This window comes from Populus alba, chromosome 18 (assembly GCF_005239225.2).
Source record: "Populus alba chromosome 18, ASM523922v2, whole genome shotgun sequence".
NCBI lineage: Eukaryota > Viridiplantae > Streptophyta > Magnoliopsida > Malpighiales > Salicaceae > Populus > Populus alba.
The window spans coordinates 9,199,642-9,219,574 of record NC_133301.1 but is presented as its reverse complement, the minus strand read 5'-3'; the positions used below and the strand labels follow the sequence as shown (position 1 = coordinate 9,219,574).

Below are 19,933 nucleotides of genomic sequence, written 5' to 3'. Positions count from 1 at the left end.
TAATTGAACCTTTAGATGATATGACAAATGATGTGTATATTTATATAACATTGACCTGTACTCGATCGAGTTGATAGGTCAAGTGTTTGGGTTATCAAACAACAAGGATAACCAAAACAAAACATATAGAGGGTATGAGAATGTGAATGAATGTGGACTATATGTGGGCAAATGTTTTTTTGGGTGCTTGAGCCTCGTAGGACTCATTATGATTTATATTTTACATTATATGTCTTAATGTCCTTTTTATAGTAGTATGTTCCAAACATGTTTTTGAATAATTTTTTTTATTTTTAAACAAAAAAAATCGTTAAGACTTCGATACTAGTTGTTAGGATCTAAGATGAATACCTAGAATCAAGAACACATAATTTAATATGGTTTGAAAATTTGCATACATCCACAACGCTATTAGTTTTACTAATCGAAAAAAAAATTACACCATATAAAAAGGAAAAACTTTCTCAACTTAACTCACAAATTGTTTCTAATTCTTCCTCACTGCGCATGGATCCAATTTTGTGCGCTGAATTTTCTGCAAGTGGACATAAGCTACACATCCAAACACGCAGGGTTAAGTGTAGGAGGGATGGAATCTAAATATGTTAAGTGAGAGCCTGCAGGGGAGTGCTGAAGGAGAGGACTTAGGATGGCATCCGGTTAATGAGATACACAACATAGGTCACGGCATCAACCCAATAATGTTATAGGGACATAGGCACCAATGAGAAGAGCTCTAGTAGTTTCAAGGATATGTTTATTTTTATGTTCCGGCACACCATTTTATTATAGAGTGCGCGAGCAAGTAGTCTCATGGAGAATACCATTGTCTTGAAAGAAACTTAAGAGTTCAGAGTTAAGGTATTCTCCATCATTGTCTAATCGAATAATCTTAACTGAGATGGAGAACTGAGTGCACACCATGCAATAAAAAATTGGGAATATATTATGCATATCACTCTTGTGTCGCATAGTATATAACCAAGTCATTCTGGTGCAATTATCGACAAATGTAATAAACCACCGAATTTCAGATTGGGAAGTACTTGAGGCAGGTTCCCAAACATTAGAGTGGATCAGTTCAAAAGGCTTTGTTCTTTTATTCAAGTTTACAAGATATGAAGTTCAGTGGCTCTTAGCTAAGATGTAAACATTACACTTAAGAGATGAACTAGGATCCGGAATGTCATTAAAGAGGGATGGAAATAATTTTTTTAAGTAGTCGAAGGATGCATGACCTAGCCGATGATGTCATAACCAAATATTCTTATGTTTATTAACATTGTAACTCTGAACTTGATGAACATGACTTGAAGCAACATCATCTACATAGTATAACCCTTTCCTCTTAGTACCACGTCCAATGATCGCTTGAGTCCGGATATCCTGAAGTAAGCAAAACATGGGAAACATTTATACCACACAATCCAATTCTTCTATAAGTTGACTAACTAACAATAAATGATCGAAAAGTGCAGGAACAACTAAACAATTATGTAGTGAAAGATTAGGAGTGAGAATAATTGATCCTGCTCTAATGACTGGGGTAGACTCGATCCCCATTAGCTGTCATGACTTTTTCCTTAAAAGGAGAAGTTATGTATTGAAATAATGATTTGTTGTAAGTCATATGGTCTATGGCACCCGAGTCAATGATCCAACTTGTATCATGAACTGTGGATGTCGACAAACCACTCCAGTAATTCACCCAGTTTGGTATGGTCTCTTTGGCCTATTACCATTGCAGTAAAACTAGAAGGAATTTCTATTGTAGTGGTTAACTTTGCTTGGACTGGATGTTTATTGTTTATTGCTTTACTTTGCTTTCATTTTTTTAGGAACCAGTCAAGGTAGCCATGAATCTCAAAACAAGTGTCTCTGGTATGGTGACTTCCGTTACAATGACTACAGTGTAACTTATCTTTTTCTCCTTCCTCAATAGCTTGAAGAATGCGCAAGTTAGATGGGGTGGTGGTTTTGGAAATTATTGCCATTGATGATCCTTCACCGGTGTTCTTTGTTCCAAGCATGGTGACCTAACGTTGAGCCTCCCGTTGAATTGTATTGAAGCACTCTTCAATACTTGGAATATATTTTTTACGAAGGAGATCACTACGTACTAAGTCAAATACTTCATCCAATCCTGCAAAAAAGTCATAGATCCGGTCCTTTTGAATTTTTTCTTGACTGGTTCTAAGATTTGCAACACATATCATTTTAATCAGTCGTCGCTTATCAATTTCATGCCAGATGCTATTAAGTTCTGCATAATACAGGTTAATTGGACATCCATTTTGTAAGGTTTGAGTGACACTATCCCATATTTCCTTGGTTGATGACATGTCTATAAATAAGCCAATAAGATGAGGCTCCATGGTTTTCAATAGCCATCCTCGCACTATTGCATCTTTAATGCACCATTTTGAGTAACCAGAATTTTCTTCTTCCACTCTAGCATTCTGCCCAGTTAAGTAGCCGAGCTTGTTTAATCAAGCAGCGTGAAGTTCAATCATCTGTGACTAAATTTTGAAGTTTGTCTCATTCAATTTAAATACAAAAGGTAAGGTGTTTGGGTTGGGTGTTTTAGCAAAGATTGATGTCTAGTTTATAGGGATAATAGAGGTATTTGTGTCATTTATGGTTGGTCTCTTGTTTCAAGACCAATTCCAGGTAAAGATTAATGTGGCGGCTGAAAAGTTTAAGAAAGAATTAGCTTTCAACCTTGCTCTGATAGCACGATAAAATTTAAGGTTTAGGGTTGTATGTATAATTATGCTTGCTATTCTTCTCCCCAGGAGGAATGTCTTATATAGGTAAAAATACATGTCGGTTTACAGAGTTACTATTCTGAAAGGAATATAGCAATATATCTCCTTTCAAAACTCTTATAAAATATGCCTTTTATATATGAAAAGCTACCTTTAATTCGGCTAATTACATGTTAACAGAGAATAATACAAAATTGAATAAGAAGAGGAAAATCAATGGATTTGAGAGTGAAAAAGGCGTATAAAAAAATCCAAACTTTTTAGTAAGCAGAAAAAATAAAAAAAGTAAAGATAAGGAAATCTCATTGACAAATTAAGGGTGCTGGAAGTATTTGACACGAAAGCTCATTGAAAAAGGGATTTATGTATTTAACTTGGAAAGTTTTAATTTTCAATGTATTAAATAAAAAAATTTGACGTTTTTATTTTAAAAAAAAAATAAGTTAACCAGATTCATTTTTCTAACTCAAAACCAAAATGATAACTCAAATTCACTCGAGTACTTAACTATCAAATCGGGTTTAAAAACATGACAATATGATAAAATTCTCTCTTAAATTTAACATGGAACATGGATTAAGAGAAGTAACGACTTTGTTAACATGGAGATGCTCTTATGAAGGGCATCCAATCCATGATCTTTTCCAGACACCGGCTCGTCTTATGATCTCGAACAGGACAGTCCTTGTCAGTGGCGAAATAACAGTTGACACGAACGATCCCTACAAGTTTTATGTAGCTCTCCTAGGATATGACCATCTACAAGAGTGATTCTAGCTTGGTAAGTATATATATGCCAATTCTCTACTCACTTCGAAGTATTTACATTCGATTGATTGAAGCTCGGAAGCAGATCTCACAACTATTGGTATAACAATTCGGCAAGAAATTAAAATGACAACATTAACAAACACCAACCAAGCCAAGACTTGACAATTCGAAGGTAATTGGGGTTGCCCATCAGACTTGTACTTTATTTCGCAAGAACACATACCAAATCCTAACATTACTAATTTACATCATCTCACTTGCCAGTCTTCCCTCGAAGCTTCACGCCTAGCACTCTCTCCATCTTGGCCAGAATAGCTTGGTTAGGCACCGCCTTTCCATTCTCATACTCTTGCACCACCTTTGGCTGCTCATTAATCAGCTTTGCAAGCTCTGTCTGGCTCATCTTCTTCTCCAGCCGCGCTTTTTGAATCGCCTGCCTCACCTCCGTAGAAATCCTGCCCAACGTCGCTGGCTCCGTCTCCTCCTCCAACTTCCTGGCATTCACCACTGGTGCCGTTGCTTTCTTATTAGACCCAGCGTCGAATTTCTTGATTGTCTGGACTGGAGCACCCGATCGGAGGGCATGGTTCACTGCCTTCGGATCGCGAAGGTCTTGGGACTTGGGCTTGGCCTTGTGCATCACCACCGGCTCCCAGTCCTGCTTTATTACTCCTGCTGATCTGCTTGGCATTTTTTCCGACACAGAAAGAGAACAAAGAGATAAATTACGGGAAATGAGAGAACGATTATGAATAAGGAAGAGAGATGATGAAGGTAAGCGAAGAGGAAGGTTTATATAGGAGGTGAGCTATCTGGAAGGTTCTTTGCTGGTTTTATCTCTGGAAGGTTCCCGCGGTTGCTTGTGGGTTGATACCTCAAAGTTTTCTATATTCTTTCGATGATCTGGCATTTTGTTATTGGTTGATCCTAAAACATTCACGTGCATGATACGCAAGGGGAGTAAAATATGCCTATTTTAAAGCTGTTTATTTTTTCATTTTTAAAATCTTTTTAAGAAATTACTTTTTTAAAATTAATTTATTTTTATATCATTTTTATATAGTGATTTCAAAATAAATTTTAAAAAATAAAAAATATATTATTTTAATATTTTTTAAGTAAAATGTATTTTGAAAAGCAACTATTATCACAATACTAAAAAAACTATAATATTCCTTATATATATTTATCTTATCCATTTAAATGAGTAATTTTATGATATTTATGGAGTAAATTGTAATAAATTATAAGTTATTTACATGGATTCACTTTAAAGAAATAATAAGATACAAGTATAAGAGATAAATAATAAATGAAGATTTTTTTATTACTTTTCTTGGATCATGAAATTTATATTCCTTCTCATCTTTTCTTTATGTTTATTTCTTTCTTTAAAGAGCCCGATACAACCAATAAAGAGAAATCCTATGTGAATATTTTGTTATTGTTTTTTGTGGATCATGGGTTTTATATTCCCTCTCATCTTCTCTTTATGTTTATTTCTTTCTTCAAAGTAGACCTTATAAAGTAACTAATAATATTCCACTAATTACTCTTTCAACATATTAAAATTTTCTTAACATTTGAATTATTTTTTTATTTATTTCAATCCAACTTTTTTTTTTTTAAATAAACCAAACTAGTTCAATTCAAAAACTAATAAACGAGAACTAGACGTTCAAGATATAGAGAGTTCTATAGTTAACCCCATCAAAAACCACTCAAAATAAATAAAAGTAGCTTAGAATTTGTAAGAACCCAAATCAATAGAAAACTATTAAAAATGGCTAATCTTTTATTGTAAATTTGGTAATGTAGTGTAAGATATTTTACAGAAGTGCTTTTTATTTAAAATGCATCAAAATAATTATTTTTAAATTTTTTATTTTTGACATCAACAAATCAAGATTATTGAAAAGTATTATAAAAACATCAATTTAATATTTTTTTCAAGTGAAATGTATTTTTAAAAAATATTAAAAAATAAAAATTATCATACTCTCAAACACTCATTTAAGCACAAAACTTCTCCTTCAATTATATGTGCTTCTACTACTAGTCTACTTAACTCATTTATAATATGTTATATAAATGATTATACGCAACCATCTAACTGATAAAAAAATATATGATTTTAACACTTTTATTTACAAATATAATTAAGAGAACATCAATTCAAGCTTTATATTGTAGTGTAAATATTGTACTAATCCAATCTTTTATATCAAATAATGTTCATATTTTTATTAAATAACATATATATGTTACTCTTGCTTCATTATGAAATATCAAAAGTTGGTATTAAAAAAATTAAAAGATCAAAGTAGCATGACAGATGTCTTAAAATTATCATCTGTTATTTTATCACATTTTGATGATAATTTTGGTAGTTTTTACAAGAACATGCGAGTATTATGTTATAATTACTTATTAAATATGAGGGAATTGTTAGAAATTTATTTAATTAATGAGATTTAAATAAATTATGAATAATTGAGAAATCAATCTGAAACAACTCTTAGTTTTTGTACTCAAAGAATTCTTGAATTTTCTAGATTTAATTATTGATTTATGATGGCTAATCAAAAGTTGATAATTATAAGAATTATTATTTATTAATTCTTCAACTTTTAAACTTTCAAAATTCACTATAAAAAAAAAAAGGGTGAAGGATGAGTTTCTAACTTTAATTTTAAGATTTTTTTCACTCTTTATCACCTTATTTTTAATGTTTCCATTCCTATTATGCTTTGGTTTTTTTCCCATACTAGAACTAGGTTCATACCTTATAGAGAAATATTTTAGTTTTTTTTATTTTGATTCAAAGATCTTATTTAGAAGTGCTTTAAAACTAAAGTAGAACTGGTGGATTAATCTTGAAAGATATATTTCCTAGGTGAAGAGCAATAAAGTCTTAAGAATAAAGGATTTATCTTTCACCACAACAAAAGTTTTATTCTTTTAAGATATTTTAATAACTACGTATTCTTCTTTATTTTAACTTAAGTATCGTTATTTTTATTTTCAGTATGCATGCTAAGACTTTGATTCTATATATATTGCGAGTTTGAATATATATTTAATATGCATGTTATTATTTTTTTTATTATATTTATATTAAAAGCATGTTTATTTTGAATTCTATTTTACATATTTATTGATTTAAAATTTGTAGGAAATATAAAAATACAGTACATCATTTTTAGTCCCAAAAAGGGTTAAATGTTAAGCATATATAACAAAAAATCATTGAGACGGAAAAATTTCTGATTTTTTTTATTTTCCTTTCCTTAATCTAATATTAATACGTTTCCATTACACTTATGGTTTTAAATCTTATTATTTAATTTTAAATTTGATTTGAGTTATGGTAATATTTATTTTTATCTTTAATTTTTTAAATATTATGAAACATTTTTAATTAAGCATTTATATCTTCTCAATGTTTTTTAAGAGAACATCAATTCAAGCTTTATATTGTACTCGGAAACCTTCCTCTTGTTTTATGGTAAAAAAATCTTCCTCGCTTCTATGAACTGATGGTCTGTGACCTTTAATGATAACAAGCTGCATACATATTTGAAGATAGATGGTTTGGTTTCATTAGCAATTAAAGTTTTTTCTGGTCATCCTTGCAGTTATCCCACCATCTTGTTGAGAAGATCAACTGTAGATTGCTTTTCGCCATAGCCACCACCGGCTCACGAAAGAATTTGCTTCTCATTGCATTTGAAGTCTTGGCCAGTGGTTGAAGGGACTTGTTTCCTTTCTCTGCATCCTGGGTTCAAGCCTCACCGTGCACGCCTGTCACCCCCGCGATGCCTTACATGCTTACTGGGTTTGTAGGATGTTCAGTGAGCCGTAGGATTAGTCGTGGTGCGCGCAAACTGGCCCGAACACTCACGTAAATCAAAAAAAAAAAAAAAAAGAATTTGCTTCTCATCCACACGTTTCATTGCAATACATGGCTAGTGCATTCAAGCCCAAACCTGAAAGCTTTTCTAAAAGCGACCAGGACCTGATCTTCTCTTATCGGTTTGTATCTGGAGCATGCCAAGGGAGCTCAGAATTGCAAGTGGCAACTATGGCTGGCATACCGGAGCTTGTTGTCAAAGCTGCCTGACATGCTGGGCAACTGACGAATAAATCAATAGGAGAAAGTTCCAAGTTCTCAATTATATTATAAATTTGGGGATGTTTCATTAACTCTCCATGAAGAGTGGTTGAAAACCCTATTAAATGTCTCACAAATCAGAGACTGTTATGTTGATGATGAAGATGCTTTTGGCGCATTGTTTTGCTTGTGGCATGAGTGGAAGAGCTTGTGTGAATCTTGTAGCTGAAAGAGTAGAGTAGATAGAAAATGCATGTTGTCTTGTGGAAATCCCTATCTGAAGATGATATATATATATATATATATATATATATATATATATATATATATATATATATATATGTTGTGAAACGAGAAGGAAGATCTGGGAAATGAAAATTGATGCAGGAATTTGCTTCTGCAGTGCAAAGGGATGCAAAATCACTTTCCTTGCCAACCTAGATCATAAGCTAGCCATGAGGTTGCTCAATCCTGGTATTGTCAGCCGATTCAATTACTTCTTTAGGCATATTCCTCAAAAAACTAGGAGATATAAATGGCTTCAAATAGTCCTTCTTAACCATACAAGTTTTTGCCATCCAAAGATAGGTCAGATTATCCTCTTGTTTAGCGCCTTTCTCCTGAGTTTGCCACACATTTTTTACAAGTGTCAGGATATTCATTTCCAGGTATGACTTCCACCTCGAAATCATTCTTTTCTATTATTCTCAGGAAGCAGAAGAGGGATTGAAAAAAAAAACAAGAAGCTATATTCTCAGCCTCAATTTCCGTTTTTTGTTCGTTTTCGTTAGTTGATTAAAGGACCTCAACTTCCTTTCCAGACCGTTTTTATCGTTATTTTCCCCTTGGTGAGTAAAACAAGAAAAAAGAAAGAATGGAGTCAACAGGAGGAGAGGAAGAAGAAAGAAAGCTATGCAAGTCATACCAACAGAAAAGGAACAGAAAAGAAATTACCTCCGCCTGCATGTTGAGCACCGAGCTGGGCGCTGTCTTGGCCGTTATGCGGCGGCCGCAACAAGAACCGTCCTTTTATACTTCAGATAGTCAAAGCGATACCAATATTCTTAACTCCTTGAAATCTCTGCGTTCCTTGATCTTCAATCCTCAACAAGAATGGCAAACCATAGATCCCTCCATTTATATCTCCCCATTTCTCGACGTGGTACAAGGCGAAAACATTCCCGCAGCCGCCACAATTGTTGCATTTTCGGCCATTTTGAAGATTCTCAGGCTCGAAATCTTCAACGAGAAGACCCCTGGAGCTAGAGATGCAATAACTTGTATTGTGACTGGGGTTTCCACTTGTCGCCTTGAAACTACAAACCAAGCATGTGAAGAAGCTGTGATGCTGAGAATTCTACAGGTTTTGACAGCAGTCATGAGACACAGCGCTTCAATTTTGCTTTCGGATCAAGCTGTTTGTATCCTGGTGAATACATGTTTCCAGGTTGTTCAACAATCTGCGAACAGGAGTGATTTGCTTCAACGCAGTGCAAGATATGCAATGCATGAAGTTTTACAGGTTATATTTTCGAGGTTGTTAGAAATTGAGGTAAAACCCGAGCAATGCGAGTCTGATACGGAGGATGTTGACGATGGCACCGATTCGGATTCTGGTTATGGAGTTCGCTGTGCTGTTGACATCTTTCACTTCTTATGCTCATTGCTTAACGTGGTTCAAGTTGTGGAGACAGAAGGGTCTACATCTCATGCAGCTGATGAGGATGTTCAGCTTTTCTCCTTGGTTTTGATAAATTCTTGCATAGAGTTGGGTGGACCTGAAATTGGGAAGCACCCCAAACTCTTGAGGATGATTCAGGATGACCTGTTTCACCATTTGATCCATTATGGAACTCGATCAGCCCCCCTTCTATTCTCCATGATCTGCAGTATTGTTTTGAATATTTATCACTTTCTTAAAAGGTGAGATTTTTATTTCTGTAGTTATTGATTATTTATTTGATCCAAAACTTTTTTTTTTTTCTGAGTTATGTCTGTGTTTAATTCTGCAGGTTCATTCGTCTTCAACTAGAAGCCTTTTTCAGATTTGTAATACTGAGAGTAGCTTCTACAGGATCTTCAGTTCACCTCCAAGAAGTTGCAGTTGAAGCAATTATAAATTTCTTGAGGCAATCATCATTTATAATGGAAGTGTACGTCAACTATGACTGCCATCCTACCTGCCTAAGTGTATTCGAGGAGATTGGAAAGTTGCTATGCAAGCTCGCATTTCCAGGGGCTGTCCCTTTGACCACCATACAAGTCCAAGCCTTTGAAGGTCTAGTGATCATAATGCACACCATCGCGGAGAACATTGATAATCAAGGTGATTCATGTCCTTTCGGGGAGTATCCAGTTGAAATTACCGAGTATAGACCCTTTTGGGAAGAGAAGTCCAAAGACGATTTAGATTTGGAGTCTTGGGTAGAAGACTCAAGAGTAAGGAGAGCACAGAAAAAGAAACTGTTGATTGCTAAGGACCATTTTAATCGAGACGAGAAGAAAGGTTTGGAGTACTTGAAACTTTGTCAATTAGTCTCAGATCCAGCAGATCCAAAAGACATTGCTATGTTCTTTCGCTACACACCAGAACTAGACAAGAACATGATGGGCGATTATCTTGGTGATCCTGATGAGTTTCATCTTCGAGTTCTTAGAGAATTCGCAGAAACCTTCAGATTTTCAGGCGTGATTCTTGACACAGCACTCCGTACCTATCTCGCAGCCTTTCGGTTACCAGGGGAATCCCAAAAGATTCAGCGGATCCTTGAAGCATTCTCGGATAGATTTTATGACCAACAATCCTCAGATATATTTGCTAGCAAGGATGCAGTCTTCATCCTTTGTTACTCCCTCATAATGCTCAATACTGATCAACATAATCCACAAGTTAAGAAAAAGATGACCGAGGAGGAATTTATCCGGAACAATAGAGCAATCAATGGGGGGCAGGATCTTCCCAGAGAGTACCTTTCTGAGCTTTTCCAATCAATCGCAACCAATCCAATCGCAGTTTTTGGTCAATCTGGTTTGCTAGTGGAGATGAACCCGGGCAGGTGGATGGAGCTGATGAACCAATCCAAAGTTATGCAGCTCTACATCCAATGTGATTTTGATCGTCAGCTGGGAAGAGATATGTTTGCTTGCGTTGCTGGTCCATCAATTGCAGCTCTTTCTGCATTCTTTGAGCATTCTGATGAAGATGAGATGTTCCATGAATGCATTGAAGGATTGATGTCAGTAGCTAGGATAGCTCAGTATGGCCTCGAAGATACACTTGACGAGCTCATTGCCTCGTTTTCCAAATTCACTACATTGCTAAACCCCTATGCCTCTGCAGAAGAAACATTGTTCGCTTTTAGCAATGACATGAAACCAAAAATAGCTACTCTTGCCATTTTCACCATTGCAAACAGCTTTGGAGATTCAATTCGAGCGGGCTGGAGGAATATTGTGGACTGCTTGTTGAAACTCAAAAGGCTTAAGCTAATTCCTGAGTCTGCTATTGATTTTGATAATGCTGCCTCAGCAAACTTAAGTACTGAATCAGGTGTCATCTCTCCCTCCCACGATCCTAAATTTGGCGACAATCAGACTCCTAACGCTATTAGTCGGTTCTCACAATTTCTATCAGTAGAGAGCATGGAAGATTCATTATCTCTCGGAATGAGTGAATTTGAGCGAAACCTCAAGATTATCAAACAGTGCCAAATTGGGAGCATCTTCAGCAATAGTTCAACTTTACCTGAAGACACTGTGCTGAATCTTGGGCGTTCTTTGATATTTGCAGCGGCTGGGAAAGGTCAAAAGTTCAGCACCCCAGTTGAAGAGGAAGAGACGGTTGGGTTCTGTTGGGATTTGGTAACTGCCATTGCTTTGGCCAACATTCACAGATTCCAGACATTTTGGCCTTTATTCCATGATTATTTGATAGTAGTTGCTCAGTTTCCTCTTTTCTCCCCTATCCCATTTGCTGAAAAGGCCATTTTATGTCTTTTCAAGGTGTGTCTCAAGCTTCTTTCTTCATCCAGAGCTGATAAAATCTCAGAGGAGTTGATTTTCAAATCCATAAATTTGATGTGGAAGCTCGATAAAGAAATTCTGGACACATGTTGTGAGGCCATAACAAATACAATAAGCAAGATTCTTATTGGATATCCGGAAAATTTACAAACTCATCTTGGCTGGAAATCAGCACTCCATATGTTATCTGTTTCAGGCCGACACTTGGAAACCTACGAGCAAGGTGTTGAGACCTTGATCACCTTGATGTCTGACACTGGACATGTTTCACGTATAAATTACGCTTATTGTATTGATTGTGCATTTGGATTTGTTGCCCTCAAGAACAGTCCGCTAGAGAAGAACCTGAAGATACTAGACCTTCTATCAGATTCAGTGAATTTGCTTATCCATTGGTGCAGAAATTACTCTGATCCGGGAAGTAATCATAGCATGGTAAGCAATGCAAGCTATTCCTCGGTTGAGGACATCATAAAAGGTTCTGGCAACTATACCATGAATCTATTTATCAAACTCGGTGAAGCATTTAGAAAAACCAGCTTAGCACGACGAGAAGAGATGAGAAACCATGCAATTGCGTCGCTTCAGAAAAGTTTTGCTTTGGCCGAGGAGCTTGACTTCTCACCAGTCAACTGCATCAATTGTTTTAACCTGGTTATATTTGCAATGGTAGACGACTTGCACGAAAAGATGGTGGAATATTCAAGGCGTGAGAACGCAGAGAGGGAGATGAGAGGTATGGAAGGAACTCTAAAACTCGCAATGGAGCTCCTTACTGATGTTTACATGCTGTTCCTTAAGCAGATAGCAGCCAGCCCTGGGTTTAGGACTTTCTGGCTGGGAGTTTTGAGAAGAATGGACACGTGTATGAAGGCTGATTTGGGAGTCTGGGGCGAGACAAGATTGCAACAAATAGTACCAAGTTTATTGAGAAGGATGATCACGAAAATGAAAGAAGAAGAAATTTTAGTGCAAAAGGAGGGTGATGATCTCTGGGATATCACCGACATTCAAATACAGTGGATTGCTCCTTCACTCAAGGAGGAGCTGTTCCCTGACGAAATATAGATGAGGACTTCCGATCCATCCATCCACAGCAGAAATCCAGTGAGGCAATTATTTTCTTGTAAAGAAACTTCACTTGTGGTTGCAATACATTTGTTTTGAAAAAGATTAGAATTTTTAGCGGTGCCGTTTGACAATAACTATATTTGCAACTGGATAAATGTTTAAAGCTTAGTAGAGAAGACAAGGTAATCATTACACTAATGTTTTCGCCTTAGCTACCCTCAAGGAACCATCATTTCTTCCTTGATCTCTTTATGAACATCTAGGCTAGGGAGGGAGGGTATGAATTTAGCAGGCAGGCAACCATCTCCCAGCCTAGGTATATGGCCATTAGAGAGCCAACACCTAATAACATTTGCTGTTTTGCAAATTGGAAGTATCGGGAAAGTATAAATGGATGCATAAACAACTCATGGGATTGCTTTAAAAATGTTTTGCCTTTCGGTGACAATCATCATCGGGACCATCCGTGATGACACTGTTAAGAACAACCAAAATCAGTGCCTTGCAACTTGCAAGTGCCCCATCTTGAATCCCTTGTAATTGAATCAAAGGCATCATCAAGGGTATTTATCTCTACCTAATCATTGGAGGACTTGACAAATATCTCCAGGGAGCCGGAACCCTTTTTCTTGGAAAACTTTGAAACAATAAAATCTCCTCTTCTATAATGATAAATTAGAGCATTGAAGCAACCAGAACTTTGGCTGATAACCACCAACCTTTCTCATGCCTCTTGAACAGATTTAGATGCATGCAGCCATTGTCGGACCTGAACACTCCGTATTTTCAAAGAATCCATTAGAGCTATGCTTCTCTATCCAACTCATTTACATTCAGTCTCTAGTTTTCTCTCCTCTCACATCTCCCATTCACTCTTCATCTCCCATTTTCTAATTCACAGTTCTCCGCAGTTGTCCTTCTCCCTCTGTTGGTCTCCAAGACTTTAACACGCATCATCATTCACTTCCCTTCCTCCATCACAATCACACTCCCTGGATGAGCTGCTACTGCTCAAGTAGTTTCAGACAGTTAATATGGAATAAACCTCAATGGGAGATGGGTACTTAGAAGCGGGTCAGCCAGGATTAAGCTTTTCCATACAACTCTTTCGGTGATTTTGTTACTGTGGTATCAGTACCTGATACACTTTGCTCAAGGAGCATGCTCCAGAACGCTAGAATTCTGGGAAATTCTCGGGTTTCTAGGAGTACTATTCTGTCTGGCATTTGTGCATCTTATGGTTGTAGGAAATTTAGCAAAGGTTTTAGCAGTTTTGAAGAGTGATCGCTGTGTATTTTAAATCATTAGTTGAGGCCAATAATATGATGGCCGGGAGAAAACAGACAGCTCCAGTTATGGCTTTGTTGACTTATATGGGACTTGAAGACTAGTTGACTGTCCGTAGAGTTTTCTCCTTTGACCAACCGGTTCAATTAGTCATTTAGTCAGCCCTCGCGAAATACAAGAATTTAAGGTGAGGAAGGGCATCAATTTTTGGGAAGGACCCATGGTGGTTTCTTGGTACTCCATGGTTCTTGTTTTTCACTGTTACTAATGTTGCGTTCTATTATGCCTGTAAAACTTGAGATTATACAGTCTTCAATCAGAGAAATGATAGGCAATTTATGGGCCCCTGACCTTTTTTTTTCCTTTCCTTTTTTGTTTTTCACTCTCAGCCAGAATTGCATGAACAGACATGGAGTATCCGTGTGATTCACCAGAAAAGATTACTTTTTTAGCTATTGATTCAACGAGGCTACGCAGATTACATAATAGCGGCATCTTAAAAGGAAATGTCGAACAGCATAAATCGATATCAGTATCTTTTACCAGTAGAACAAGGATCTAAGCTACCAATGAAATCCCAACAATGAGAAAATGCATGTGAGATCTTTAATACATAACTTACACATACCCATTAATTCTGAAAACACCTTGGAAGTCCAACATAGCTAGGCTTTTTGGTAAACTCTGATTAAAAGCAGTTCTCTCTCCACGCATTGTTCAAATTTCATAAGAAACTTCAAATGCCAAGAACACAGCCTTCAAAATCACTGTTACAAGAATTACCACAAGATTTATCATAATACAGGAAAGGGTAAAACATTATAAGAAATTGCAGACACTAAAACTTAATAAAGTAGCACTGGTGTCTTGAACAGCCCAAAATATAAACAAAATTTAAAATCTAGCAAACTATTCAGGTCTCGCAAGCTAAAAACAAGAAAGAAAATGCATCTACTTCAAGAACAATCAGCTATACAATCAACAAAGCCTTTAAATCACCGCATGAAACAAACATAATAAGTCTAAGGGTAGCTCATAGGTTGACCCTCACATTATTACCAAGATAACTTGACAACCATCAACAAAAACACATTCCCATCATACAACGAAAACTTCACAGACGAGTTTCCATACCTTAATTTATCACCATCTACATGTAACTGAGCAAAAAAGTCAATAAAACAACCAACTGCAACTTCTTTTCTGGATCACTCTTGCTCAACATGAGTTCAAACTATTTTCAAAGAAAAACTCTCTCCACAAAACATGGTCCCATTCCTGATGACCTTTTTGTTTTGGGCAGGAGAATTTATAGTTTTAAGGACAGAATATAGGAACAATAAACAAGACTCATCTCAGAAATTCAGGCACTCCGAATAGAGAATTACAACACCAAAGGAGATTTTTTTTCTAAAATCCCATAGATCTCCAAAAGCATGCACCCATCTAAAGGAAATTTGAAGAACATTGCATAATATTCATATGGCCTAAACTTTAATGTACAGGAACTTTAAACGTTTCAGAGGGAGCAGCATTTACTATTGAAAGATCACACGCCCTGGAAAAACATCAGCATTTACTATTGTGTTGTATTGTCCAAATTTGCCATCACATAATATTCAGGTCTTCTAAAACTTCAATGTTTAGCAACTTTAAATATTCGAAAAAATCAGCATTCACTGTTACAAAATCAGATGTCATGGAAACTTACTGTACTTCTACTGTCCAAATTTGCCAACCACAATTATCTGCCATCCTAACCTGTCATTTCAACAAGTAAAAATATAATTGATGTTTATTGCCAGGGATGTTGGTATACGAATAATTTCCATTTTAACTGAATCAAGAAAATCTGTTAATGTTAAACCTACTATGATGCCTTTGCCCTAGAATGTTAATCACTGATTCATGCTCTCTTCATATCAAGAAGAAACAAAAATATGCAATGCCAGCTCTTTTCTGTTTTCAACAAGTAAAAATATATTTGATGTTTACTGCCAGGGATGTTGGTATACTAATAATTTCCATTCTAACTGAATCAAGAAAATCTGTTAATGTTAAACCTACTATGATCCCTTTGCCCTATAATGTTAATCACTGATTCATGCTCTCTTCATATCAAGAAGAAACAAAAATATGTAATGCCAGCTCTTTTCTGTTTAAAATAACATCTCTTTATTATCAGGCTTGCAAGCACTGTATGCAAATAGAGAAAGGTTTATGATACCATTAATAAATCTCCAATTTCGAGTTAGCTCTCAACTTATCAGACTAGATAGAGGAGCAGGTCCGATCAAAGAATTCAAGACAAACTCTTTTCTTCACAGTGAGTAAGAAACACAAATATGTAGGATAAGAATGACGACACCATTAATAAATCACCAATTTCAAGTTAGCTCTACACTCAGGCCAGATCATAGAGCAGGTCCACTCAAAGAATTTAAGACAAAACTCCAATTGTCATGTTTGTCCATATTCCATAAGTTGTTATATGCACAATCAAATTTTCCAATCATTTATATCTTCACATTTCAGAAAATCAACTTGAATTTAAATAAACAAGTTTGCTTGCTGAACTTTCAACAAGGTCAATACATCCATCTGTTTCTTGCAAATCAATTCCTTTCAGGAAATGTCAAGGTTCACTTCAACTTCTCAACCATTTTGTGCCTTGTGACACTCCATTCTATTGCTTCATTTCCATTAATTTTTTTCCAATTTCCCATGATTACTTTTGAGGATAAAATGAATCAAGTATAATTAAGAAATTCTGTATGCAGCGTTCCCTCACCAACACTAAATGCTTCACATCACATAGGACTGGCAGCCAAAATGGGGGGCAATCCAAGTAAAGAATTTCAAAAACTGTTTTACTCAATGCTGCCAAACATTGGAAATTATGAATATATGGTATGTCTACATTCAAAGCTAATTTAGGTTAGACATGTTCTTAAATTTGTTAAAGAACTATGTTCCCCAACTTAAGCCAGCAATCAAACTTTACCAGGCAATTATTGTAACTCCTTACTTCAAGCAGGGTAAAAATAACCAAATTAAGCCAGCAATCAAAACTTCAAGCCAAACAAGGAAATAAAATGTGCAGAAAATCAATCCTATTTATGTCAATTACTCAACAAAACTCCCAGCAGGAAGAAAAAAGATCAGTTACCAAAACTAAAACACGACCATTATGAAAAGTATGCAAACACCTACCTATATTATTTGCTGATATTCCCTCCAGAAACATCATCATCATCAGAATTGTCTTCATCCTCCTCATCATCATCTTCTTCTCTTATTTTGGCAATCTCCGCCTGCGCCCTATCCAAAATTTGCTTCTTCTGCAACTCCAAATCCATTTGAAAGTCAATCCTCATCCTTTCCAATTCCATCATCTGCTCCCTCTTACTGCTCTCAATCTTCCCATATATCTCCCCAAACTTCTGCACCGATTCAGCCAACACTCTCAAACCCTTCATCCCATCATTCCCCGCACTCCCTCCTTCCTCTTCTTCCTCCTCCTCCTCCTCCGACTCACACGGACTATCCCTCATCTCATCATTCATATTGGCACGATCCAAATACACGCGTGTATCCATAAAAACGTACTCTCCAGAATCCACTCCACAAGCTAAACTAAACCCACCGACAGTTCCAGATTCTTGCTTCATTAACATATCCATCTTATTAAAATAAGCCCATTTGCTAAAATTGCCCCCTTTAGCCTTCTCTTTTGTGTACCTCCTCTTCAAAACATCCATCATTTGCCTACACTGTGCTTCATTTCTTTCAATCTTCGAAGTCTCCGTCACTTTCTCAGCAACATCAACCCAATCTTCAGATCTTAGGCTGTTCCTTCCCAATTGCAAGAACTTATCACCCCACACCTCCAAAAGAACAAATTTCTCATGTTCGCTCCATTCCACCGCAGAATTCCCATCTCCATATGCCGATAATCTGGGGTTTCTCGGAGCAAATTCATAATTCGAAACTGGGTTTTTCAGCCTTTGCCTCTTTGGGTATCTTTCAAAGCCCTCTTCGTTTCGTTGAAACTTGCGAGCATAGCCGCCTCCAGGGTTGTAGCTGCTGTCGTTCTTGTCCAGGAATTCATCGTCCAACTCGTCCCCGTCTTCGTCAACGTCGAGGTAATCGTAATCGTAATCGTAATCGTAGTTGTAGTGAAGAGTTGGGGTTTGGCGCTGAGGATATAAAGGGTGTTTTTTTGATCGATTCAGAGAATAAGATTTTGGTGGGTACCTTGGATCGTCTTCAATGTAGTCCATTGCTTCTTCTACTTTTCGTTGTATCACCTAGTTGTACTTCATTAACCTTATCTGGGAAAGCAAAAGACACAACAGGCAACGAATTTGGGGATTGCTCTGGATATGGGAATGGTGGAGCTGAGGGTATCAACAACAAGAAGAAACAAGTAACAACGAACAAAGTAAATTAAAACCAAGGCCCAACCAAGGAAGCCATTCACAATAGGGTCTATGGCAATTTCACCCTTCCACTACTTATATTTTCCATTCCCTGCCATCATCAGATCGGAATTCTATACAATTTCTTTTCACTGCCTCAAGTTAAATTGCATCTAGCTAGTTCTTTTTTTTTTTTTTTTCCTTGTGTGTGTGATGAGTCGTTCAATTCTTCAACATCTATTTTTATTTAATCTATTATTATTAAAATAAATATTTTAAAAAATTTTATTTATTTAAGTTTTTAATTAAGAAATGTATTTTTCTATTGATATAATTTCCTTATTTTAAAAAATATATTTTTTTTTATTAATAACATGATTATTTGAATAAAAACTTAAGACAATTAGTATAAATATTTATAAAAAATTAAATGGTTTAAATTCAAGCGCAGAATGTATTCCTTTATACAAAACCCCCTTTTCCATACTCATTTATTTCTTATTTTATTTTTATAAAAACATATTTTTTTATTAAAAACATGATTTTTCAAATAAAAATTTATTGCAATCTATAAAGCAATTTTCAACAAGAAAAAATAATTTTTTATTATTTTATTTGATAAAAAAAATCATCAGGGAAATAATATAAAAAGTTGTGTGTGTATTATTTTCATTTAATATTCATGTGCAATCTTTTTTTAACAACTTAGTATTCCAATTTCATATATAATTATTAAAACAATTGCAAATATTACCATAAAAACTCTAATTTTATTTAGAAATCATGGCATAATTAAATGATTTTTTAATTATAATTATTTATTTAAATAGGATTTTATTTTAAAATATCAAAAATAATTATAAACAAAAAAATTAAAGGAGTGCTAAGAGAATCAAACCTAGAGACGCCTAGTCTTAAAAGTATGGCCCAAACATATCCAGGCTTAAAATGCAAAGTATATGTGTTCGGCCTTTAAAAATAAAGTTTAGGTGCTTATAAGCCTTCAATCCTAGGCATGTCCAGGCCTTAAAGAGTAGGCCTGCACCAATTTTTTCTTTTTTTTTTTTTCTAATAATAGACAATACATCACCTATTAGAATAGTTTCTCATCACCTTTGATGATGAGAAAATTAAGGTTTAGATTTCTAGACATCTAAAATCCAAATCTCAAGCTATTTTCACTTGAAAAGAAAAATCATCATAGAAACTTACAAAATCCCATTCCTAACCATTAAACACATTTTAATAAGTTTAAAATCTCAAAATCAAATTAATTTTTTCAAATTATTATTGTAACTAGCATCGTGATGACCACTTACTTTTTTTCTAAGTTTTTCTTATAGAGGGAGGTGTGAAAAGTATGATTGTCTCATTTAATTACTATTTTTTATTCATTACAATCTACTGCTAGATTGGATATCAAATACATAATTGTTTGATCTTTAATTTTTGAAGCAACTAAGGTTAATAATTTGTTG

General features: G+C 35.4%; 3 protein-coding genes and 1 pseudogene across 4 annotated transcripts; 2 read left to right on the top strand and 2 right to left on the bottom strand.

Moving 5' to 3' along the window:
- Positions 1-3,568: 3,568 nt before the first annotated feature.
- Positions 3,569-4,317, bottom strand: LOC118054142 (multiprotein-bridging factor 1c). The gene has a single exon (XM_035065601.2). The coding sequence runs from the start codon at positions 4,228-4,230 to the stop codon at positions 3,793-3,795; it is 438 nt and encodes a 145-aa protein (XP_034921492.1). The 5' UTR covers positions 4,231-4,317; the 3' UTR covers positions 3,569-3,792.
- Positions 4,318-8,527: 4,210 nt separating this feature from the next.
- On the top strand, positions 8,528-12,856 carry LOC118054201 (ARF guanine-nucleotide exchange factor GNL2). Its single transcript, XM_035065688.2, has 2 exons — positions 8,528-9,576; positions 9,666-12,856. Exons 1-2 carry the CDS (start codon positions 8,528-8,530, stop codon positions 12,742-12,744), a joined length of 4,128 nt encoding a protein of 1,375 aa, XP_034921579.1. The 3' UTR covers positions 12,745-12,856.
- Positions 12,857-13,520: 664 nt separating this feature from the next.
- Positions 13,521-14,138, top strand: LOC118054200 (uncharacterized; annotated as a pseudogene).
- Positions 14,139-14,530: 392 nt separating this feature from the next.
- On the bottom strand, positions 14,531-18,559 carry LOC118054141 (trihelix transcription factor ENAP2). Of its 2 annotated transcripts, XR_004688473.2 has the most exons (3): positions 17,248-18,559; positions 15,746-15,795; positions 14,531-14,801 (listed from the first exon to the last, which is right to left on the bottom strand). XR_004688473.2 is itself a non-coding variant. In XM_035065600.2 (2 exons), the coding sequence occupies exon 1, from the start codon at positions 18,315-18,317 to the stop codon at positions 17,253-17,255; it is 1,065 nt and encodes a 354-aa protein (XP_034921491.1). In that variant the 5' UTR covers positions 18,318-18,558; the 3' UTR covers positions 14,531-14,801; positions 17,248-17,252. The 2 variants fall into 2 exon arrangements, 1 of the variants encoding a protein (XP_034921491.1); XM_035065600.2 differs by lacking the exon at positions 15,746-15,795 and having other exon boundaries at positions 17,248-18,558.
- Between the last annotated feature and the right edge of the window lie 1,374 nt (positions 18,560-19,933).